The sequence below is a fragment of the Panulirus ornatus genome, chromosome 20, assembly GCF_036320965.1.
Source record: "Panulirus ornatus isolate Po-2019 chromosome 20, ASM3632096v1, whole genome shotgun sequence".
In the NCBI taxonomy this organism is placed as follows: domain Eukaryota; kingdom Metazoa; phylum Arthropoda; class Malacostraca; order Decapoda; family Palinuridae; genus Panulirus; species Panulirus ornatus.
The window spans coordinates 40,784,636-40,807,431 of NC_092243.1; the positions used below are offsets into that span (position 1 = coordinate 40,784,636).

Below are 22,796 nucleotides of genomic sequence, written 5' to 3' on the forward strand. Positions count from 1 at the left end.
TTGTGGTATGGTAGAGTTGCATGGTATATTGTACTTGTGGTATGGTAGAGTTGCATGGTATATTGTACTTGTGTGGTATGGTAGAGTTGCATGGTATATTGTACTTGTGTGGTATGGTAGAGTTGCATGGTATATTGTACTTGTGGTATGGTAGAGTTGCATGGTATATTGTACTTGTGGTATGGTAGAGTTGCATGGTATATTGTACTTGTGTGGTATGGTAGAGTTGCATGGTATATTGTACTTGTGTGGTATGGTAGAGTTGCATGGTATATTGTACTTGTGTGGTATGGTAGAGTTGCATGGTATATTGTACTTGTGGTATGGTAGAGTTGCATGGTATATTGTACTTGTGGTATGGTAGAGTTGCATGGTATATTGTACTTGTGTGGTATGGTAGAGTTGCATGGTATATTGTACTTGTGTGGTATGGTAGAGTTGCATGGTATATTGTACTTGTGTGGTATGGTAGAGTTGCATGGTATATTGTACTTGTGGTATGGTAGAGTTGCATGGTATATTGTACTTGTGTGGTATGGTAGAGTTGCATGGTATATTGTACTTGTGTGGTATGGTAGAGTTGCATGGTATATTGTACTTGTGTGGTATGGTAGAGTTGCATGGTATATTGTACTTGTGTGGTATGGTAGAGTTGCATGGTATATTGTACTTGTGGTATGGTAGAGTTGCATGGTATATTGTACTTGTGTGGTATGGTAGAGTTGCATGGTATATTGTACTTGTGGTATGGTAGAGTTGCATGGTATATTGTACTTGTGTGGTATGGTAGAGTTGCATGGTATATTGTACTTGTGTGGTATGGTAGAGTTGCATGGTATATTGTACTTGTGTGGTATGGTAGAGTTGCATGGTATATTGTACTTGTGGTATGGTAGAGTTGCATGGTATATTGTACTTGTGTGGTATGGTAGAGTTGCATGGTATATTGTACTTGTGTGGTATGGTAGAGTTGCATGGTATATTGTACTTGTGTGGTATGGTAGAGTTTGACCCTTACCACCTGAGCTTGCCCAGTGTGTTGTGGTATACTGACCACCTGCATGGTGTTGCAGGGAGTTTGACCGTTACCAGCTGAGCCTGGGGGTCAAGAAGCAGTCCCCGCTATTTATCGACGCAGACAAACCTCGGGAAGCCACGTTCGACACCAACCTGGAGCCTGGACAGACCTACAATGTCCTCATCAAGACTGTGTCTGGCAATGTGGCCTCCTGGCCCACTCCAGGCAACGTCACCACCCGTATGTATTGCCTCACTATTGTGCTGTTCTCATACATCACCTCTGGCCTTACCAGTGCCTCACACCTCCCCTGGCCTCACTACTGCCTCACACCTCCCCTGGCCTCACTACTGCCTCACACCTCCCCTGGTCTCACTACTGCCTCACACCTCCTCTGGCCTCACTACTGCCTTACACCTCCCCTGGCCTCACTACTGCCTCACACCTCTCCTGGCCTCACTACTGCCTCACACCTCCCTGCCCTCACTACTGCCTCACACCTCTCCTGCCCTCACTACTGCCTCACACCTCCCCTGGCCTCACTACTGCCGCACACCTCCCCTGGCCTCACTACTGCCGCACACCTCCCCTGGTCTCACTACTGCCTCACACCTTCCCTGGCCTCACTACTGCCTCACACCTCCCCTGGTCTCACTACTGCCTCACACCTCCCCTGGCCTCACTACTGCCTCACACCTCCCCTGGCCTCACTACTGCCGCACACCTCCCCTGGTCTCACTACTGCCTCACACCTTCCCTGGCCTCACTACTGCCTCACACCTCCCCTGGCCTCACTACTGCCTCACACCTCTCCTGGCCTCACTACTGCCGCACAACTCTCCTGGTCTCACTCCTGCCTCACACCTCCCCTGGTCTCACTACTGCCTCACACCTCCCCTGGCCTCACTACTGCCGCACACCTCCCCTGGTCTCACTACTGCCTCACACCTCCCCTGGCCTCACTACTGCCGCACACCTCCCCTGGTCTCACTACTGCCTCACACCTCTCCTGGCCTCACTACTGCCTCACACCTCTCCTGGTCTCACTCCTGCCTCACACCTCCCCTGCCCTCACTACTGCCTCACACCTCCCCTGCCCTCACTACTGCCTCACACCTCTCCTGCCCTCACTACTGCCTCACACCTCCCCTGCCCTCACTACTGCCTCACACCTCCCCTGCCCTCACTACTGCCTCACACCTCCCCTGCCCTCACTACTGCCTCACACTTCTCCTGGCCTCACTCCTGCCTCATACCTCCCTGGCCTCACTACTGCCTCACAACTCCCCTCCTCACTACTGCCTCACGACTCCCCTGCCCTCACTACTGCCTCACACCTCCCCTGGTCTCACTACTGCCTCACACCTCTCCTGGCCTCATTACAGCCCACACCTCTCCTGGCCTCACGCCTGCCGCACAACTCCCCTGGGCCTCACTACTTGCCTCACACCTCCCCTATTCACTACATACTGCCTCACAACTCCTCTGGGCCTCACTACTCGCCTCACACCTCACCTCCCCTGGTCTCACTACTGCCTCACACCTCCCCTGGCCTCACTTACTGCCTCACACCTCTCCTGGCCTCACTCCTGCCGCACAACTCCCCTGGCCTCACTACTGCCTCACACCTCCCCTAGTCACTACTGCCTCACAACTCCCTCTGGGCCTCACTACTCTGCCTCACACCTTCCCCTAGTCTCACTACTGCCTCACACCTTCCCCTGGCCTCACTACTGCCTCACAACCTTCTCCGGCCTCACTCCTGCAGCACAAACTTCCCCTGGCCTCACTACTGCCTCACACCTCCCCTCGTCACTACTGCCTCACAACTCCTCTAGGGCCTCACTACTCGTACCCCCACACCTCCCCCCCTGGTCTCACTACTGCCTCACTCCTCCCCTGGGCCTCACTACTGCCTCACACCCTCCCCTGGCCGTCATTACTGCCTCACAACTCCTCTGGCCTCACTCCTGCCGCACAACTTCCCCTGGCCTCACTACCTGCCTCACACCTCTCCTGGCCTCACTCCTGCCGCACAACTCCCCTGGTCTCACTACTGCCTCAACACTCTCCTGGACCTCACTACTGCCTCACACCTCCCCTGGCCTAACTACTGTCACACACCTCCCCTGGTCTCACTACTGCCTCACACCTCTCCTGGCCTACACTACTGCCTCCACACTCCCCTGCCTCACTACTGCCTCACACCTCCCCTGGCCTCACTACTGCCTCACACCTCCCATGGTCTCACTACTGTCTCACACCTCTCCCTGGCTTCACTACTGCCTCTCACCTCTCTGGTCTCACTACTGCCTCACACCTCTCTGGCTCACTACTGCCTCACCTCCCCTGGCCTCACTCTGCGCACAACTCCCTGGTCTCACTACTGCTCACACTTCCCTGTCTCACTACTGCCTCACACCTCCCTGGTCCTCACTACTGCCTCGCACCCTCTCCATGGCCTCACTACTGCCTCTCACCTCTCCAGGCCTCACTACTGCCGTACAACTCCCCTGGTCTCACTACTGCCTCACAACTCCTCTGGTCTCACTACTGCCTCACACCTCCCCTGGCCTCACTACTGCCTCACACCTCCCCTGGTATCACTCCTGCCTCACACCTCCCTGGCCTCACTACTGCCTCACACCTCTCCTGGCCTCACTACTGCCTCACACCTCTCCTGGCCTCACTACTGCTTCACAACTCTCCTGGCCTCACTACTGCCTCACACCTCCCCTGACCTCACTACTGCCTCACACCTCCCCTGGTCTCACTACTGCCTCACACCTCCCCTGGCCTCACAACTGCCTCAAAACTCCCCTGGCTTCACTACTGCCTCACAACTCCCCTTGCCTCACTACTGCCTCACACCTCTTCTGGCCGCACTACTGCCTCACACCTCCCCTTGTCTCACTACTGCCTCACGCCTCCCCTGGTCTCACTACTGTCTCACACCTCCCCTGGCCTCACTGTTGCCTCACACCTCTCCTGGCCTCACTACTGCCTCACAACTCCCCTGGCCTCACTACTGCCTCTCACCTTTCCTGGCCACACTACTGCCTCACACCTCTCCTGGCCTCACTACTGCCTCAAAACTCCCTTCATCACTACTGTCTCACAACTCCCCTTGCCTCACTACTGCCTCACACCTCCCCTGGCCTCACCATTGCCTTACACCTCCCCTGTCCTCACTACTGCCTAACAACTCCCCTGTCCTCACTACTGCCGCACACCTCTTCTGGCCTCACTACTGCCTCACAACTCCTCTGTCCTCACTACTGCCACACACCTCTTCTGGCCTCACTGCTGCTTTGCAACTCCCCTGGCCTTACTACTACCACACACCTCCCCAGGCCTCACTACTGCCTCACAACTCCCCTGGCCTCACTACTGCCACACACCTCCCCTGGCCTCACTACTGCCTTACAACTCCCGTGTCCTCACTACTGCCGCACACCTCTTCTGGCTGCACTACTGCCTCACACCTCCCCTGGCCTCACTACTGCCTCATGCCTCCCCTGGTCTCACTACTGCCTCACACCTCCCTGGCCTCACTACTGCCTCACACCTCTCCTGGTCTCACTACTGCCTCACAACTCCCCTGTCCTCACTACTGCCACACACCTCGCCTGGCCTCACTCCTGCCTCACAACTCCCCTGTTCTCACTACTGCCGCACACCTCTTCTGGCCTCACTACTGCCTCACAACTCCCCTGGCCTAACTACTGCCACACACCTACCCTGGCCTCACTACTGCCTCACAACTCCCCTGGCCTCACTACTGCCTCACAACTCCTCTGGCCTCACTACTGCCTCACACCTCCCCTGGTCTCACTACTGTCTCACACCTTCCCTGGCCTCAGTACGGCCTCACACCTTTCCTGGCCTCACCACTGCCTCACAACTCCTCTGGCCTCTTCCTACTCATACACCTGCCTTACATCCTTGGCAAAAACTTTTCACTACCTTTAGCAACTTACCTGCCACACCATATACTCTTAATACCTTCCACAAAGCATCTCCATCCACCCTGTCATATGCCTTCTCCAGATCCATAAATGCTAAATACATATCCATCTGTTTTTCTAAGTATTTATCACATACTTTCTTCAAAGCAAACACCTGATCCACACATCCTCTACCATCTCTGAAGCCACATTGCTCTTCCCCAGTTTGATGCTCTGTACATACCTTTACCCTCTCAATCAATAACCTCCCATATAATTTCCCAGGAATACTCAACAAACTTATGCCTCTGTAATCCGAACACTCACCTTTATCCCCTTTGCCTTTGTGCATTCTGCCAATCCTCAGGCACTTCACCATGATCCATACATACATTACCAACCATTTTGATAAATTCCACAGCAGTACCATCCAAACCTGCCACCTTGCCAGGTTTCATTTTCTTTAAAACTTTCACTACTTCTATGTTAGGCAAACTATTTTCCCTGACCCTCTCAGCTCTCACTCCACCCTAACCAAAACACCCTATATCTGCCACTCTATCACCAAACACATTCAACAAACCTTCCAAATACTCACTTCATCGCTGATTGTTATAACCTCCTCATTTGCCCCCTTCACCGATGTCCCAATTTATTCTGTTGTCTTAAGCACTTTATTTACCTCCTTCCAAAACATCTTTTTATCTTCCCTAAAATTTTATGATACTCTCTCATCCCAACTCTCATTTGCCCTCTTTTTCACCTCTTGCACCTTTCTCTTGACCTCTTGCCACTTTTTTTTTTTTATACATTTCCCAATCATTTGCACTATTTCCCTACAAAAATTGTCCAAACGCCTCTCCTTTCTCTTTCACTAACAATCTTACTTCCTTATCTCACTACTCACTACCCTTTCTAATCTGCCCACCTCCTGCCTTTCTCATCCCACATGCATCTTTTGTGCAAGCCATCACTGCTTCCCTAAATACATCCCATTCCTCCCTCACTCCCCTTATGTCATTTGCTCTCACCTTTTGCCATTCTGCACTCAATATCTCTGGGCACCTCCTCACACAAATCTCCTTTCCAAGCTCACTTACTCTTACCACTATTTTCTCCCCAGCATTCTCCCTTCTTTTCTAAAAACCTCTACAAATCTTCATCTTTGCCTCCACAAGACAGTGATCAGACATCCTTCCAGCTGCTCTTCTCAGTACATTAACATTCAGAAGTCTCTCTTTTACATGCCTATCAATTAACACATAATCCAATAATGCCCTTTGGCCATCTCTCCTACTCACATACATATACTTATTTATATCTCATTTCTTAAACTAGGTAATCCCAATCACCAGTCCTTTTTCATCACACAAATCCACAAGCTCTTCACCATTTCCATTTACAACACTGAACACCCCATGTACACCAATTATACCCTCAACTTCCACATTACCCACCTTTGCATTCAAATCACCCATCACTATAACCCAGTCTTGTGCATCAAAGCTGCTAACACACTCACTCAGCTGCTCCCAAAACACTTGCTTCTCGTGATCTTTCTTTTCATACCCAGGTGCATAAGCACCAATAATCACCCATCTCTCTCCATCCACATTCAGTTTTACCCATATCAATCTAGAATTTACTTTCTTACATTTTATCACATATTCCCACAACTCCTGCTTCAGGAGTAGTGCTACTCCTTCCTTTGCTCTTGTCCTCTCGCCAACCCTTGACGTTACTTCCAAGACATTTCCAAACCACTCTTCCCTTGTACCCTTGAGCTTCGTTTCACTCAGAGCCAAAATGTCCAGGTTCCTTTCAACATATACACATATATATAAGTGTGCATATGCATACACAGACATATACTTATAAGTACATGTACATATTCATGCTTGCCTTCATCCATTCCTGGTGTTCCCCGCCCCACAGGAAATGGCATCATTACCCCCTGCTTAAGCGAGTTAATGCCAGGAAAACAGACAAAAAAGGCCATATATGTACTTCATATATGGAGTATATATATATGTATTTTTTTTCTATGATAAGGTTCATCTATTCCTGATGTTCCCCCCCCCTCAGGAAACAGCTTTGCTACCCCCTGCATAAGCAAGGTAATGCCAGGAAAACAGAAAAAAAGGCCATATATGTGCTTCATATATGAAGTATATATATGTATCTCTTTATGATAAGGTGTTACAAGACTTGGCCTGCCTGAGGTTATACTACCAGTTAAAAGTCAGTTTTGGCAAGGCAGCATCATCATCTTTTGATAAAGTACTGTCTCATCAAAAACATTGTCATTTCAAAGAAGTCCATCCTGTCCCAGCTTTTAAGAGTAGTGTAGAAATATCTTAATATGGATTTTTAGCTTTTTAACCCAGAGACCCCAATATACCATTGTAAATAATGTTAAGTCTAATGTGATAGTCACCAACACAGGAGCCCCCCAAGGTTGTGTATTGTCCCCAGCTCTTTTCACCTTGTATACAGATGATTGTAGAAGTGAAATTGATGATTGTACTATTATAAAATATGCTGACGATACAGTTATCTTAGGAAAAATTGTAAATAATAATTATGAAGGCTATTTAACTCAAGTTAAAAAATTCGTTGACTGGAGTAAACAAAATTTTTTGGAGCTTAATGTAAAGAAAACGAAAGAGATGATACTTGATTTCAGAACTAAAAATAAACACGTACCAGACCTATTAACAATTGAGGAAGAAAACGTAGAAAGAGTAAACCAGTATAAGTATTTGGGCTTTATGATTGATGACCAGTTGAAGGGAAGTGTTAATACAGATATGGTGTCAAGGAAATGTAACCAAAGATTACACTTTGTACGTATCTTGCATAACCTACATGTAGATAAAATGGTCATTAGCCTATTTTACAAATCAATTTTAGAATCAGTTCTAAATTTTTCAATCACTGCCTGGTATGGAAAACTTACTTGCAAAGATAAAAAGAAGTTGGGAAGGATTGTTAAGAAAGCAAGAAAACTAGGTGCAGAGACCACATCACTAGACAAGCTTTATCAGAAAGGTACAATGAAACAAGTAGACAGAATGATGAAAGATGTAACGCATCCGCTACATAATTGTTACACGTATCTTAAATCTGGTAGAAGGCTAGCTCTGCCCAAGCTGCGCACTGATAGATACAAAAAGTCGTTTGTACCTAAAAGCATTCTGCTTTTCAATCATCTATCATCACTATAACTTCTAGCTTTAAGTTTCATGATAACTGTAGGTGATAGTTCATGATAGGGATGGTGACAAGCTGATATCGCATGTACACAATAGCAAAGTAACATTTTATATGAAATAACCTATGCAATATTTCTTGTTAATATTTTAATGTTTTTTTTTTTTTTTTTTTTACAACTACTAAGGAGCTCTAAAGCCAAAACGAATTTCACTTTTGTATTACATTTTGTATAACAATTTGACGAATAAAATATCTTATCTTATCTTATCTTATCTTATCCGTGAACTGCAGAAGCCTCAGGAAAAGGGGTCTTGGGTAACACCAAAACCCTTTCAGAAAGGGTACCTGGGGTGATTATACATAAGTATACAGAATATTGATGCTATGTTATCATATGATATGTATTGTCAGGACCACTCAGTGTATTCAACCTGGAAGCACAAGCAGATGAAGCAACTCGAGAAGTGAAGTTGATGTGGCTACCTGATCCAGCCTCCACTCAGGACCGATACAAGGTAACTAGCATACATCAGTGTGTAGATTTACTGTAGTTTGAAGAGTACTAATATAAAAAGGTTAAGTTAAAGGTTGAAGATTGGGAATATCTCTTCCTAGGATGGCTGCAGGGAGGGGAATACATTACATTTATCATAGCAAACCAGCTGACTGGTTTTACAGTGGCTGTAGTTAGTTGATTCTTGAGACAACCGATCATTTTTTTTGAACTTGTTGTCTTGTTTTTGTATACTGTGAGACCCTGAGCTTTCTTAGCTCGTAGGCCCTGTCTTAACATTTGTTAATTTACACATACTCTTGCTGAAATACTATGTGGATGTCAAGTCCACTTAGAATATATTCATCCCTTGCTTTATGCATGGGTTATGTTCCTCGGAAACCTCAAACAAAGAGAAATTGCAGATGATGATCCAATGAGCATACAGGGAAAAATGGGACGACTGCAGCAGCTTCATGGTCAGCGCTGATGGATACTCTTGTTACTTTCACATTATGTAGCTTTTGATGTCAAATAAACTTATCTAGCCATCCTTTACTTGCTTGAAATAGCCCTGGCTCAGGTATATTGTCTTCTTTATATGAATTCTCATAAACCTTCAGAATTTTAGACCTGAGCCGAAAGTTACTAAGGGTGCTTTTCGTCTTCCTCTCATGCTGTGTGTATAACAAGAGCATTTTCTCCCTCTTTTCCATTATGGATATCTAACCCTTGTGGTTACCGTGGCAGACTGTGGAGTAAAGTGGACCATAGCACTTCAAATTTTCTATGCATTCTTCTCTATAATGAGGATTATATATTCATCCAGGTTGAAAGCATGCCTAACCTTTGATGCTCCTTCACCAGCATCAGCACATCATAAGAATTTTAGCTACGTTTCTAAGGTCAAAGAGGTTCTCTTTTGCCTAACTGCTGGTTCTGGGGTAGGAGATGTTGGTGCACATTCAGATACCATATAAAGAAGCACAAACACAGCTGGTTACTAGAAAGTCACACAAGCAAGTATGCCCAAATTGCAGAAGTAGCACAGATCCACACACAACAGTGGTAACTGCAAGACTGATCCTGCTGGTGCAAACTTGGCATGGCTTACCCAAGATCCATTTTTACTCCACTTGCCAACCCTCACTTATGTTTTAGTGCACCTTCTACTGCACACACCAGCATAGTAGTTAACTTTGACTACATAAAAAAAGAGACTGGTGGAAGTAGGTCCCTCAAAGAATAACAAAATAGCATATAGTGATCCTGCATGAAGTGTGTGCTTAAATTTCACATACATATTCCTATAAGTCATCAGTTTTCCCTGTGCTCACCAAAAATGAGAAATATAACTGCTTTTCCTCTTTCGCATTATGATCATAGTTGCATATTCTGAGTAGTATAGATGTATTGATATTAACCCTTTTTCTATGTAAGTAGATTTCAGGCTGGTATCCGGTGTTTTAAAGATTCACCAGAAAATTTGATTAATGATTTGACTTTTTCTTTTACTCTTTTTTATTGTCAATTGAAGATATATTTTCTAGATCTGGCACTAGAATTCCTTTAACTAGATTCTGAATAAAGAAATATGATGATTCACCTCAAAAAAATGCTAAAAATATATGAATATTGTTCTTCCATTATTCAGTATGAAAAGGAATTTAAAACAAATTTTCATTTCATAATGACATTATTTATATGAGAAATGAAGGTTGTTTCAGGAAAAGTTACAGATTTCTGATGGAATATAAATGCTGTTCTTTTGCCATGGTTTATACTTTAAACACTGCTTTAGTGCAAGTTATGATGAAAATATGTAGTACATTGTTTTATACATTTAGAACTGTTTCCATGTAAATATGTTAGAAAAATCTAGTATTCAAAATCTTAAAATGTAAGTATAAAAACTGATATCCATTGCTGTATTTCAAGGCTTTCACATCCGTCAACTCCTGTATTACAATTCATTAAAGTACTGCATATGCTTTTAGTAGTTACTATTCAGTGCAGTGACAAACTTTCTTAAATTTAGCCTCTAGTAAGCCAATAAGAATTCTGAAAACCCTATGCCTATTTTTAATGCTATTAGAGCCAGAATATCCTTGGTTTCAACTTTTATTTTTTAGAAATGTGATCATTAATTGAGTACTGTGAAAAAAAGAGATTGTGAAACTCTGATATGTCTAATTTTCAAAACCTTGTACATTATACTTTCCACTAGAATTTGCAATGTAGGCGAAAGGTTGGAAGTTTTACTCTTGGATATTATCAGCCTATGCCAGTAGTTTAGCTGAAGTAATGTAGATGAGCTGGTTGAAGAAAGTGGGTCTGATGTTTTCACATCCTCTTCACCATATTGTATTCTTAAGGCATTAAAGTCAGCTGCCAAAATGTATTTGATTTCTGCATCAGTTAATCCTCTTGGCACTCATTGTTGCCAGGGAAAAATAACATTTTGGAAATCATAAACACAAAAAGAAAAATACTGTTTAGCAGCTTATTCTATAACTTCTTGCCTATATCAGCATAAAAGGGAATATGAAACATAGTAGTTGCCTAGTGGTTTATTGATAGTTGAATGGTAAATCAGTAACATCACTAACAGAACATGAGTTCAGTTACATGAATAAGATGGCAACTTGCGGAGAGTAACCAGTCAGTTGACTGAATGTCAACAAACAGTATATGGTGCACTAATTGCAGAAGGAAGCTCTTCAGAACTTTTGGCCTCTACATCCCTGGGGATAGGGGAGAAAGAATACTTCCCACGTATTCCCTGCGTGTCGTAGAAGGCGACTAAAAGGGGAGGGAGCGGGGGGCTGGAAATCCTCCCCTCTTGTTTTTTTTTTTAATTTTCCAAAAAAAGGGACAGAGAAGGGGGCCAGGTGAGGATGTTCCCTCAGAGGCCCAGTCCTCTGTTCTTAACGCTACCTTGCTGATGCGGGAAATGGCGAATAGTTTGAAAAAAAAAAAAAAAAAAATCACTGTAAGAAAATTTGAGAAATAGTTATGAATACAGCAATATAACATGTGTTATTTGCTTGCCAATATAAATCAAAGCTCAAACATTGTATACATGGACCCTAGCTGAAGAAAAACTGCAGACCCTGACATATATAAACAGTTAAGCAGCATACCGCAAGTTGCTAGGCATGTAATCATATATCAGAGAGTAGATACTCTAATGCTAAACATACTTGATAGGCGTAACATTTAAGATTGACTGATAACTTGATAAAAGCAACCTCAAATCACAGAGAAGAGCTCAACTTACTGCTTTGTTTGTCATATGGTGTCTGTGTACAAACATTGTATGTGATGGGCTAGCTGTTCAAGCATGTAGGGGTTTTGTTCACTTTTTGTAATAGAAGAGAAAGTTTTCCTGAAGCCATGGGGTAAGTCTACTAGCTACAGTTAATGATAATGAATTTGTATGGGGATATGTGTGCTTGTCAGCAAAAGGGTTAGTAATCTTAATAGGGAGCTTCTCAGCACACATCTTGCTCCATAATGTTCATAACTGTTTAAAAGTAAATTTCTACTTGTACAGGTTTCCTTTACACACTATCATTTAAATTCAAAGGCATGCTTTATTGGTATGTAGAGATGCCTCATGTCATAGGCAACTACTAGATCTTTAAGTAATTGTTGAAGAGATTCTTGGTGACTAGAGCCTGGAAGAAAGTGTGACTTGTACAAGGTTAGGGGGTGCACATTCATCTTGGTGTATGTATAGAGGAATAGAGTTCAGAATTGGGTTAGCTGAGACTTTATACTGTGTTGTCAGCGTGGAGTTTACTTGGGGTTGGGGATGTGTGACTATAGGTTATTGAAGTGTGTGGAAAGGGTGAACTATATATTTCTGTGTGAAGTTTGGTGGATGGTTATGGAGTGGCTTGGATGGGATGGGATGGGATTGCTGCTGTTCTATAGAAAAGGTGCCAATCATGTTGAAGTAGGATTGCACTGGAAATATACTTGTTTCACTCTGCAGGTGTTGAGGGATTGTGGTTGCTGAGGAATCAGTGATTGATCTCTGTTCTCTGTTTTGAGTATTGTGAAGTTTTAGTATATTTGGTTTTGAAAGGAAGGAAGACTAAGCAGTTGAGACATAGTTGAGGATGGTTCAAAATAAGTGGTTATAGAGGAAATCTTTCACTTGGCAAAAATTTGTTGTGATAAGTGGTCTGTGGGTGTTTAAGTTGTCATTGGCCAGTGTAATTACCTGTTTATATTTACCAATTTGTACATTATAAGGGAAGAGTTACTACTGATGAAGCCCTGACTCTATTACTTTCTTAACCATCAAGAAGAATTTCAAATCTTTGTGAGCAGCAGGCTTTCAGTCTCCTCATCCAAACCATTCCAGCCATCCATAACTCTTACATGAAACCAGTATTTTTTTGCAACCTTGACTGGCCTCTTTCTCAGCTTTTGATCATGGACTCTGGTAACCCTGGTAATGCACCTCTTGAAGAACTGTTGCTTAAGTGTAACATAAAGATCCTTACTTCTCTGCCCAGTATAAAACATATTACAGATTTTACAAGGATTCTGTTTTATATTGGGCAGACTGGTTGGGATCTTTACATTACACTTAAGCAACATGAATATCATATAAGAACAGGACAAGAATCAAATGCTTTGCTCAATTATGTTAAAAATTATGACCATTGTATTGACTGAAGTAACACATTCAGTTATTGAATGTAAGTCCTTTACCATGAGAAACATCATTGAATATTGAGTATTTTGAAGGTTTGTTGAATGTGTTTGATGATAGAGTGGCAGATATAGGGTGTTTTGGTCAAGGTGGTGAGCAAAGTGAGAGGGTTAGGGAAAATAATTTGATAAATAGAGAAGAGGTAGTAAAAGCTTTGCGGAAGATGAAAGCCGGCAAGGCAGCAGGTTTGGATGGTATTGCAGTGGAATTTATTAAAAAAGGGGGTGACTGTATTGTTGACTGGTTGGTAAGGTTATTTAATGTATGTATGATTCATGGTGAGGTGCCTGAGGATTGGCGGAATGCGTGCATAGTGCCATTGTACAAAGGCAAAGGGGATAAGAGTGAGTGCTCAAATTACAGAGGTATAAGTTTGTTGAGTATTCATGGTAAATTATATGGGAGGGTATTGATTGAGAGGGTGAAGGCATGTACAGAGCATCAGATTGGGGAAGAGCAGTGTGGTTTCAGAAGTGGTAGAGGATGTGTGGATCAGGTGTTTGCTTTAAAGAATGTATGTGAGAAATACTTAGAAAAGCAAATGGATTTGTATGTATACAGCTTTTATGGATCTGGAGAAGGCATATGATAGAGTTGATAGAGATGCTCTGTGGAAGGTATTAAGAATATATGGCGTGGGAGGCAAGTTGTTAGAGGCAGTGAAAAGTTTTTATCAAGGATGTAAGGCATGTGTACGTGTAGGAAGAGAGGAAAGTGATTGGTTCTCAGTGAATGTAGGTTTGCGGCAGGGGTGTGTGATGTCTCCATGGTTGTTTAATTTGTTTATGGATGGGGTTGTTAGGGAGGTGAATGCGAGAGTTTTGGAAAGAGGGGCAAGTATGAAGTCTGTTGTGGATGAGAGAGCTTGGGAAGTGAGTCAGTTGTTGTTCGCTGATGATACAGCACTGGTGGCTGATTCATGTGAGAAACTGCAGAAGCTGGTGACTGAGTTTGGTAAAGTGTGTGAAAGAAGAAAGTTAAGAGTAAATGTGAATAAGAGCAAGGTTATTAGGTACAGTAGGGTTGAGGGTCAAGTCAATTGGGAGGTTAGTTTGAATGGAGAAAAACTGGAGGAAGTAAAGTGTTTTAGATATCTGGGAGTGGATCTGGCAGCGGATGGAACCATGGAAGCGGAAGTGAATCATAGGGTGGGGGAGGGGGCAAAAATCCTGGGAGCCTTGAAGAATGTGTGGAAGTCGAGAACATTATCTTGGAAAGCAAAAATGGGTATGTTTGAAGGAATAGTGGTTCCAACAATGTTGTATGGTTGCGAGGCGTGGGCTATGGATAGAGTTGTGCGCAGGAGGGAGGATGTGCTGGAAACGAGATGTTTGAGGACAATGTGTGGTGTGAGGTGGTTTGATCGAGTAAGTAACGTAAGGGTAAGAGAGATGTGTGGAAATAAAAAGAGCGTGGTTGAGAGAGCAGAAGAGGGTGTTTTGAAATGGTTTGGGCACATGGAGAGAATGAGTGAGGAAAGATTGACCAAGAGGATATATGTGTCGGAGGTGGAGGGAACAAGGAGAAGTGGGAGACCAAATTGGAGGTGGAAAGATGGAGTGAAAAAGATTTTGTGTGATCGGGGCCTGAACATGCAGGAGGGTGAAAGGAGGGCAAGGAATAGAGTGAATTGGATCGATGTGGTATACGGGGGTTGACGTGCTGTCAGTGGATTGAATCAGGGCATGTGAAGCGTCTGGGGTAAACCATGGAAAGTTATGTGGGGCCTGGACGTAGAAAGGGAGCTGTGGTTTCGGGCATTATTGCATGACAGCTACAGACTGAGTGTGAACGAATGTGGCCTTTGTTGTCTTTTCCTAGTGCTACCTTGCACACACGAGAGGGGGAGGGGGATGGTATTCCATGTGTGGCGAGGTGGCGATGGGAATGAATAAAGGCAGACAGTGTGAATTGTGTGCATGGGTATATATGTATGTGTCTGTGTGTGTATATATATGTGTACATTGAGATGTATAGGTATGTATATTTCGTGTGTGGACGTGTATGTATATACATTGTGTATGGGGGTGGGTTGGGCCATTTCTTTCATCTGTTTCCTTGCGCTACCTCGCAAACGCGGGAGACAGCGACAAAGCAAAATAAATAGAATGAAAATATATATATATATATATATATATATATATATATATATATATATATATATATATATATATATATATATATGACAGCATTCCTGCTTCGGGACGACACGTCTATGGCCACACTGCTGGGACAGTTGGCAACACTGGCAACACCAATAGGGGTTCTTGCTGCAGCCCAAGGCTACGCTGCACTCAGTAGCAGGGACAGGATGAAGTCAAGTGCTGTGTGTCCGTCTCTCACGCCAACTGACGACGATACAACCTGGCTAAAAGAGCGATGATTCGTAACCCTTGACCAGGGTTCCAAGGGTTCTTCTCTGAGAAGCACGTACACGCCACATATCACTCCCGTCTCTGCTTCTTGCGAGAGCGATACCAGTTTGCATCAGCCTTCACTCCTGCCTGCAGTAGCATGCTTTCCGACATGTTTCATGAGCTCCTCTACGCCAACGGAACTACCTTGGCCCACCAGTGATGCTACTACGTTTGTGAATCAAGAACCATTGCAACACAAACCTCGCCAGGTGGCAGAGTGTCCCGCAGTGTATCGAGACAGACTTCCCCAGAACTTTTTTTTTCTTTTAAAGGGGAAGTAAATGTTTATAGTTGTGTTACTGGAGTGATAGTTTTCATACATGGTGCTTTGACAAGAAAATAGTGAAATTGGAAAGAATGTAGCTTAGACATTGAAGCTTATTGATACAGTGGTTAAATTGATGAGAACTACTATTGACGTTTGTGTAAATAAATTAAACATTTCCTTTCCATAGCCAGAGGTTGAACCATTATGTGACATTCATTTTTTCATTTCATTTCAAGCTAGAAGTTTCAGTTTTCTAAATTGTTTCTTACATTTTTCACATGTATATATATGTATGTGTGTGTGTGTGTATATGTGCGTGTGTGTGTGTATGTGTGTGTATGTGTATATATATATATGTATATTATCCCTGGGGATAGGGGTGAAAGAATACTTCCCACGCATTCCTCGCGTGTCATAGAAAGCGACTAGAGGGGACGGGAGCGGGGGGCCAGAAATCCTCCCCTCCTTGTATTTTTTTTAACTTTCTAAAATGGGAAACAGAAGAAGGAGTCACGCGGGGAGTGCTCATCCTCCTCGAAGGCTCAGATTGGGGTGCCTAGATGTGTGTGGATGTAACCAAGATGTGAAAAAAGGAGAGATAGGAAGTATGTTTGAGGAAAGGAACCTGGATGTTTTGGCTCTGAGTGAAACGAAGCTCAAGGGTAAAGGGGAGGAGTGGTTTGGGAATGTCTTGGGAATAAAGTCAGGGGTTAGTGAGAGGACAAGAGCAAGGGAAGGAGTAGCAGTACTCCTGAAACAGGAGTTGTGGAAGTATGTGATAGAATGTAAGAAAGTAAATTCTCGATTAATATGGGTAAAACTGAAAGTTGATGGAGAGAGATGGGTGATTATTGGTGCATATGCACCTGGGCATGAGAAGAAAGATCATGAGAGGCAAGTGTTTTGGGAGCAGCTGAATGAGTGTATTAGTGGTTTTGATGCACGAGACCGGGTTATAGTGTTGGGTGATTTGAATGCAAAGGTGAGTAATGTGGCAGTTGAGGGAATAATTGGTATACATGGGGTGTTCAGTGTTGTAAATGGAAATGGTGAAGAGCTTGTAGATTTATGTGCTGAAAAAGGACTGATGATTGGGAATACCTGGTTTAAAAAGCGAGATATACATAAGTATACTTATGTAAGTAGGAGAGATGGCCAGAGAGCGTTATTGGATTACGTGTTAATTGACAGGCGCGCGAAAGAGAGACTTTTGGATGTTAATGTGCTGAGAGGTGCAACTGGAGGGATGTCTGATCATTATCTTGTGGAGGCTAAGGTGAAGATTTGTATGGGTTTTCAGAAAAGAAGAGTGAATGTTGGGGTGAAGAGGGTGGTGAGAGTAAGTGAGCTTGGGAAGGAGACTTGTGTGAGGAAGTACCAGGAGAGACTGAGTACAGAATGGAAAAAGGTGAGAACAATGGAAGTAAGGGGAGTGGGGGAGGAATGGGATGTATTTAGGGAATCAGTGATGGATTGCGCAAAAGATGCCTGTGGCATGAGAAGAGTGGGAGGTGGGTTGATTAGAAAGGGTAGTGAGTGGTGGGATGAAGAAGTAAGAGTATTAGTGAAAGAGAAGAGAGAGGCATTTGGATGATTTTTGCAGGGAAAAATGAAATTGAGTGGGAGACGTATAAAAGAGACAGGAGGTCAGGAGAAAGGTGCAAGAGGTGAAAAAAAGGGCAAATGAGAGTTAGGGTGAGAGAGTATCATTAAATTTTAGGGAGAATAAAAAGATGTTCTGGAAGGAGGTAAATAAAGTGCGTAAGACAAGGGAGCAAATGGGAACTTCAGTGAAGGGCGCAAATGGGGAGGTGATAACAAGTAGTGGTGATGTGAGAAGATGGAGTGAGTATTTTGAAGGTTTGTTGAATGTGTTTGATGATAGAGTGGCAGATATAGGGTGTTTTGGTCGAGGTGGTGCGCAAAGTGCGAGGGTTAGGGAAAATGAGTAGGTAAACAGAGAAGAGGTAGTAAAAGCTTTGCGGAAGATGAAAGCCGGCAAGGCAGCAGGTTTGGATGGTATTGCAGTGGGATTTATTAAAAAAGGGGGTGACTGTATTGTTGACTGGTTGGTAAGGTTATTTAATGTATGTATGACTCATGGTGAGGTGCCTGAGGATTGGCGGAATGCGTGCATAGTGCCATTGTACAAAGGCAAAGGGGATAAGAGTGAGTGCTCAAATTACAGAGGTATAAGTTTGTTGAGTATTCCTGGTAAATTATATGGGAGGGTATTGATTGAGAGGGTGAAGGCATGTACAGAGCATCAGATTGGGGAAGAGCAGTGTGGTTTCAGAAGTGGTAGAGGATGTGTGGATCAGGTGTTTGCTTTGAAGAATGTATGTGAGAAATACTTAGAAAAGCAAATGGATTTGTATGTAGCATTTATGGATCTGGAGAAGGCATATGATAGAGTTGATAGAGATGCTCTGTGGAAGGTATTAAGAATATACGGTGTGGGAGGCAAGTTGTTAGAAGCAGTGAAAAGTTTTTATCGAGGATGTAAGGCATGTGTACGTGTAGGAAGAGAGGAAAGTGATTGGTTCTCAATGAATGTAGGTTTGCGGCAGGGGTGTGTGATGTCTCCATGGTTGTTTAATTTGTTTATGGATGGGGTTGTTAGGGAGGTGAATGCAAGAGTTTTGGAAAGAGGGGCAAGTATGAAGTCTGTTGGGGATGAGAGAGCTTGGGAAGTGAGTCAGTTGTTGTTCGCTGATGATACAGCGCTGGTGGCTGATTCATGTGAGAAACTGCAGAAGCTGGTGACTGAGTTTGGTAAAGTGTGTGAAAGAAGAAAGTTAAGAGTAAATGTGAATAAGAGCAAGGTAATTAGGTACAGTAGGGTTGAGGGTCAATTCAATTGGGAGGTGAGTTTGAATGGAGAAAAACTGGAGGAAGTGAAGTGTTTTAGATATCTGGGAGTGGATCTGGCAGCGGATGGAACCATGGAAGCGGAAGTGGATCATAGGGTGGGGGAGGGGGCGAAAATTCTGGGAGCCTTGAAGAATGTGTGGAAGTCGAGAACATTATCTCGGAAAGCAAAAATGGGTATGTTTGAAGGAATAGTGGTTCCAACAATGTTGTATGGTTGCGAGACGTGGACTATGGATAGAGTTGTGCGCAGGAGGATGGATGTGCTGGAAATGAGATGTTTGAGGACAATGTGTGGTGTGAGGTGGTTTGATCGAGTAAGTAACGTAAGGGTAAGAGAGATGTGTGGAAATAAAAAGAGCGTGGTTGAGAGAGCAGAAGAGGGTGTTTTGAAATGGTTTGGTCACATGGAGAGAATGAGTGAGGAAAGATTGACCAAGAGGATATGTGTGTCGGAGGTGGAGGGAACGAGGAGAAGAGGGAGACCAAATTGGAGGTGGAAAGATGGAGTGAAAAAGATTTTGTGTGATCGGGGCCTGAACATGCAGGAGGGTGAAAGGAGGGCAAAGAATAGAGTGAATTGGAGCGATGTGGTACACCGGGCGTGCTGTCAGTGGATTGAATCAGGGCATGTGAAGCGTCTGGGGTAAACCACGGAAAGCTGTGTAGGTATGTATATTTGCGTGTGTGGACGTATGTATATACATGTGTATGGGGGGGGGTTGGGCCATTTCTTTCGTCTGTTTCCTTGCGCTACCTCGCAAACGCGGGAGACAGTGACAAAGTATAATAATAATAAAAAAATATATATATATATATATATATATATATATATATATATATATATATATATATATATATATATATATATATATGTACACACACACACATATGCATATGTACACATGTACATAATTCATACTGTCTGCCCTTATTCATTCCCATCGCCACCCTGCCACACATGAAATAACAACCCCCTCCCCCGCCTGTGCGCGAGGTAGTGCTAGGAAAAGACAACAAAGGCCACATTCGTTCACACTCAGTCTTTAGCTGTCATATATAATGCACCGAAACCACAGCTCCCTTTCCACATCCAGGCCCCACAAAACTTTCCATGGTTTACTCCAGACGCTTCGCATGGCCTGGTTCAATCCATTGACAGCACGTCAACCCCAGTATACCACATTGTTCCAATTCACTCTATTCCTTGCATGCCTTTTCACCCTCCTGTATGTTCAGGCCCCAATCACTCAAAATCTTTTTCACTCCATCTTTCCACCTCCAGTTTGGTCTCCCACTTCCCCTCGTTCCCTCCACCTCTGACACATATATCCTCTTTGACAATCTTTCCTCACTCATTCCCTCCATGTGACCAAACCATTTCAAAAGAACCTCTTCTGCTCTCTCAACCACACTCTTTTTATTACCACACATCTCTCTTACCATTTCATTACTTAATCAAACCACCTCACACCACATATTGTCCTCAAACATCTCATTTCCATCACATCCCCCCTCCTCCGCACAATCCTATCTATAGCTTATGCCTCACAACCATATGACATTGTTGGAACCGCTATTCCTTCAAACAAACCCATTTTTGCTTTCCGAGATAATGTTCTCACCTTCCACACTTTCTTCAACACTCCTAGAACTTTTGCCCCCTCCCTCACCCTGTGACTCACTTCCACTTCCATGGTTCCATCTGCTGCCAAATCCACTCCCACTTCCTCCAGTTTTTTCTCCATTCAAACTTACCTCCCAATTGACTTGTCCCTCAACCCTACTGTACCTAAGAAAGCTGAGAGTAAATGTGAATAAGAGTGAGCTTATTAGGTTCAGTAGGGTTGAGGGACAAGTATATTGGGAGGTAAGTTTGAATTGAGAAAAACTGGAGGAAGTGAAGTGTTTTAGATATCTGGGAGTGGATTTACCTGCGGATGAAACCACGTAAGCGTAAGTGAGTCATAGGGTGGAGGAGGGAGCGAAGGTTCTAGGAGTGTTGAAGAATGTGTGGAAGGCAACAACGTTATCTCGGAGAACAAAAATGGGTATGTTTGAAGGAATAGTGGTTCCAACAATGTTATACGGTTCCAAGGCCTGGGCTATAGACAGGGTTGCACGGAGGAGGGTGGATGTGTTGTATATGAGATGTTTGAGGACAATATGTGGTGTGAGGTGGTTTGAGCGAGTAAGTAATGAAAGAATAAGAGACGTTTTGTAATAAAAAGAGAGTGGTTGAGAGAGCAGAAGAGGGTGTATTGAAATGGTTTGGTCACATGGAGAGAATGAGTGAGGAAAGGTTGACAAAGAGGATATATGTGTCAGAGGTGGAGGGAACAAGGAGAAGTGGGAGACCAAATTGCAGATGGAAGGATTGAGTGAAAAAAAAAAGGGCGTTATTAGATTGTGTTAATTGATAGGCGCGCGAAAAAGAGACTTTTGGATGTTAATGTGCTGAGAGTTGCAACTGGAGGGATGTCTAATCATTATCTTGTGGAGGCGAAGGTGAAGATTTGTAGAGATTCTTAGAAAAGAAGAATGTTTGGGTGAAGAGAGTGGTGAGAGTAAGTGAGTTTGGGAAGGAGCCTTGTGTGAGGAAGTACCAGGAGAGACTGAGTACAGAATGGAAAAAGGTGAGAACAAAGGACATAAGGGGAGTGGGGGAGGAATGGGATGTATTTAGGGAAGCAGTGATGGCTTGCGCAAAAGATGCTTGTGGCATGAGAAGCATGAGGTGGTGGGCAGATTAGAAAGGGTAGTGAGTGGTGGTATGAAGAAGTAAGATTATTAGTGAAAGAGAAGAGAGAGTCATTTGGACGATTCTTGCAGGGAAATAATGCAAATGAGTGGGAGATGTATAAAAGAAAGAAGCAGGAGGTCAAGAGAAAGGTGCAAGAGGTGAAAAAGAGGGCAAATGAGAGTTGGGGTGAGAGAGTATCATTACATTTTAGGGAGAATAAAAAGATGTTTTGGAATGAGATAAAGAAAGTGCTAAGACAAGGGAACAAATGGGAACATCAGTGAAGGGGGTTAATGAGGAGGTGATAACAAGTAGTGGTGATGTGAGAAGGAGATGGGGCGAGTATTTTGAAGGTTTGCTGAATGTGTTTGATGATAGAGTGGCAGATATATGGTGTTTTGGTCGAGGTGGTGTGCAAAGTGAGAGGGTTAGGGAGAATGATTTGACAAACAGAGAAGAGATAGTAAAAGCTTTGTGGAATGTGTACGTGTAGGAAGAGAAGAAAGTGATTGGTTCTCAGTGAATGTTGATTTGTGGCAGGGGTGCGTGATATCTCCGTGGTTATTTAATTTGTTTATGGATGGGGTTGTTAGGGAGGTGAATGCAAGAGTTTTGGAAAGAGGGGCAAGTGTGCAGTCTGTTTTGGATGAGAGAGCTTGGGAAGTAAGTCAGTTGTTGTTTGCTGATGATACAGCACTGGTTGCTGATTTGGGTGAGAAACCATAGAAGGTAGTGACTGAGTTTGGTAAAGTGTGTGAAAGAAGAAAGCTGAGAGTGAATGTGAATAAGAGCAAGGTTATTAGGTACAGTAGGATTGAGGGACAAGTCAATTGGGAGGTAAGTTTGAATGGAGAAAAACTGGAGGAAGTGAAGTATTTTAGATATCTGGGAGTGGATTTGGCAGCTGATGGAACCATAGAAGCGGAAGTGGATCATAGGGTGGGGGAGTGGGCAAAAGTTCTAGGAGCATTGAAGAATGTGTGGAAGTCGAGAACATCATCTTGGAAAGCAAAAATGGGTATGTTTGAAGGAATAGTGGTTCCAACAATGTTATATGGTTGCGAGGCGTGGGCTATGGATAGAGTTATGCAGAG

General features: G+C 43.7%; 1 protein-coding gene across 2 annotated transcripts in view; it reads left to right on the forward strand.

Moving 5' to 3' along the window:
* LOC139755960 (tyrosine-protein phosphatase 10D-like) overlaps positions 1–22,796 on the forward strand; it is a 657,464-nt gene that overhangs the window by 290,074 nt on the left and 344,594 nt on the right. For both annotated transcript variants that reach the window (XM_071674794.1, XM_071674795.1), the window contains exons 7-8: positions 1,074–1,258; positions 8,593–8,696. In XM_071674794.1, coding sequence (XP_071530895.1) covers positions 1,074–1,258; positions 8,593–8,696 — 289 coding nt within the window. The remainder of the gene's footprint in view (positions 1–1,073; positions 1,259–8,592; positions 8,697–22,796) is intronic.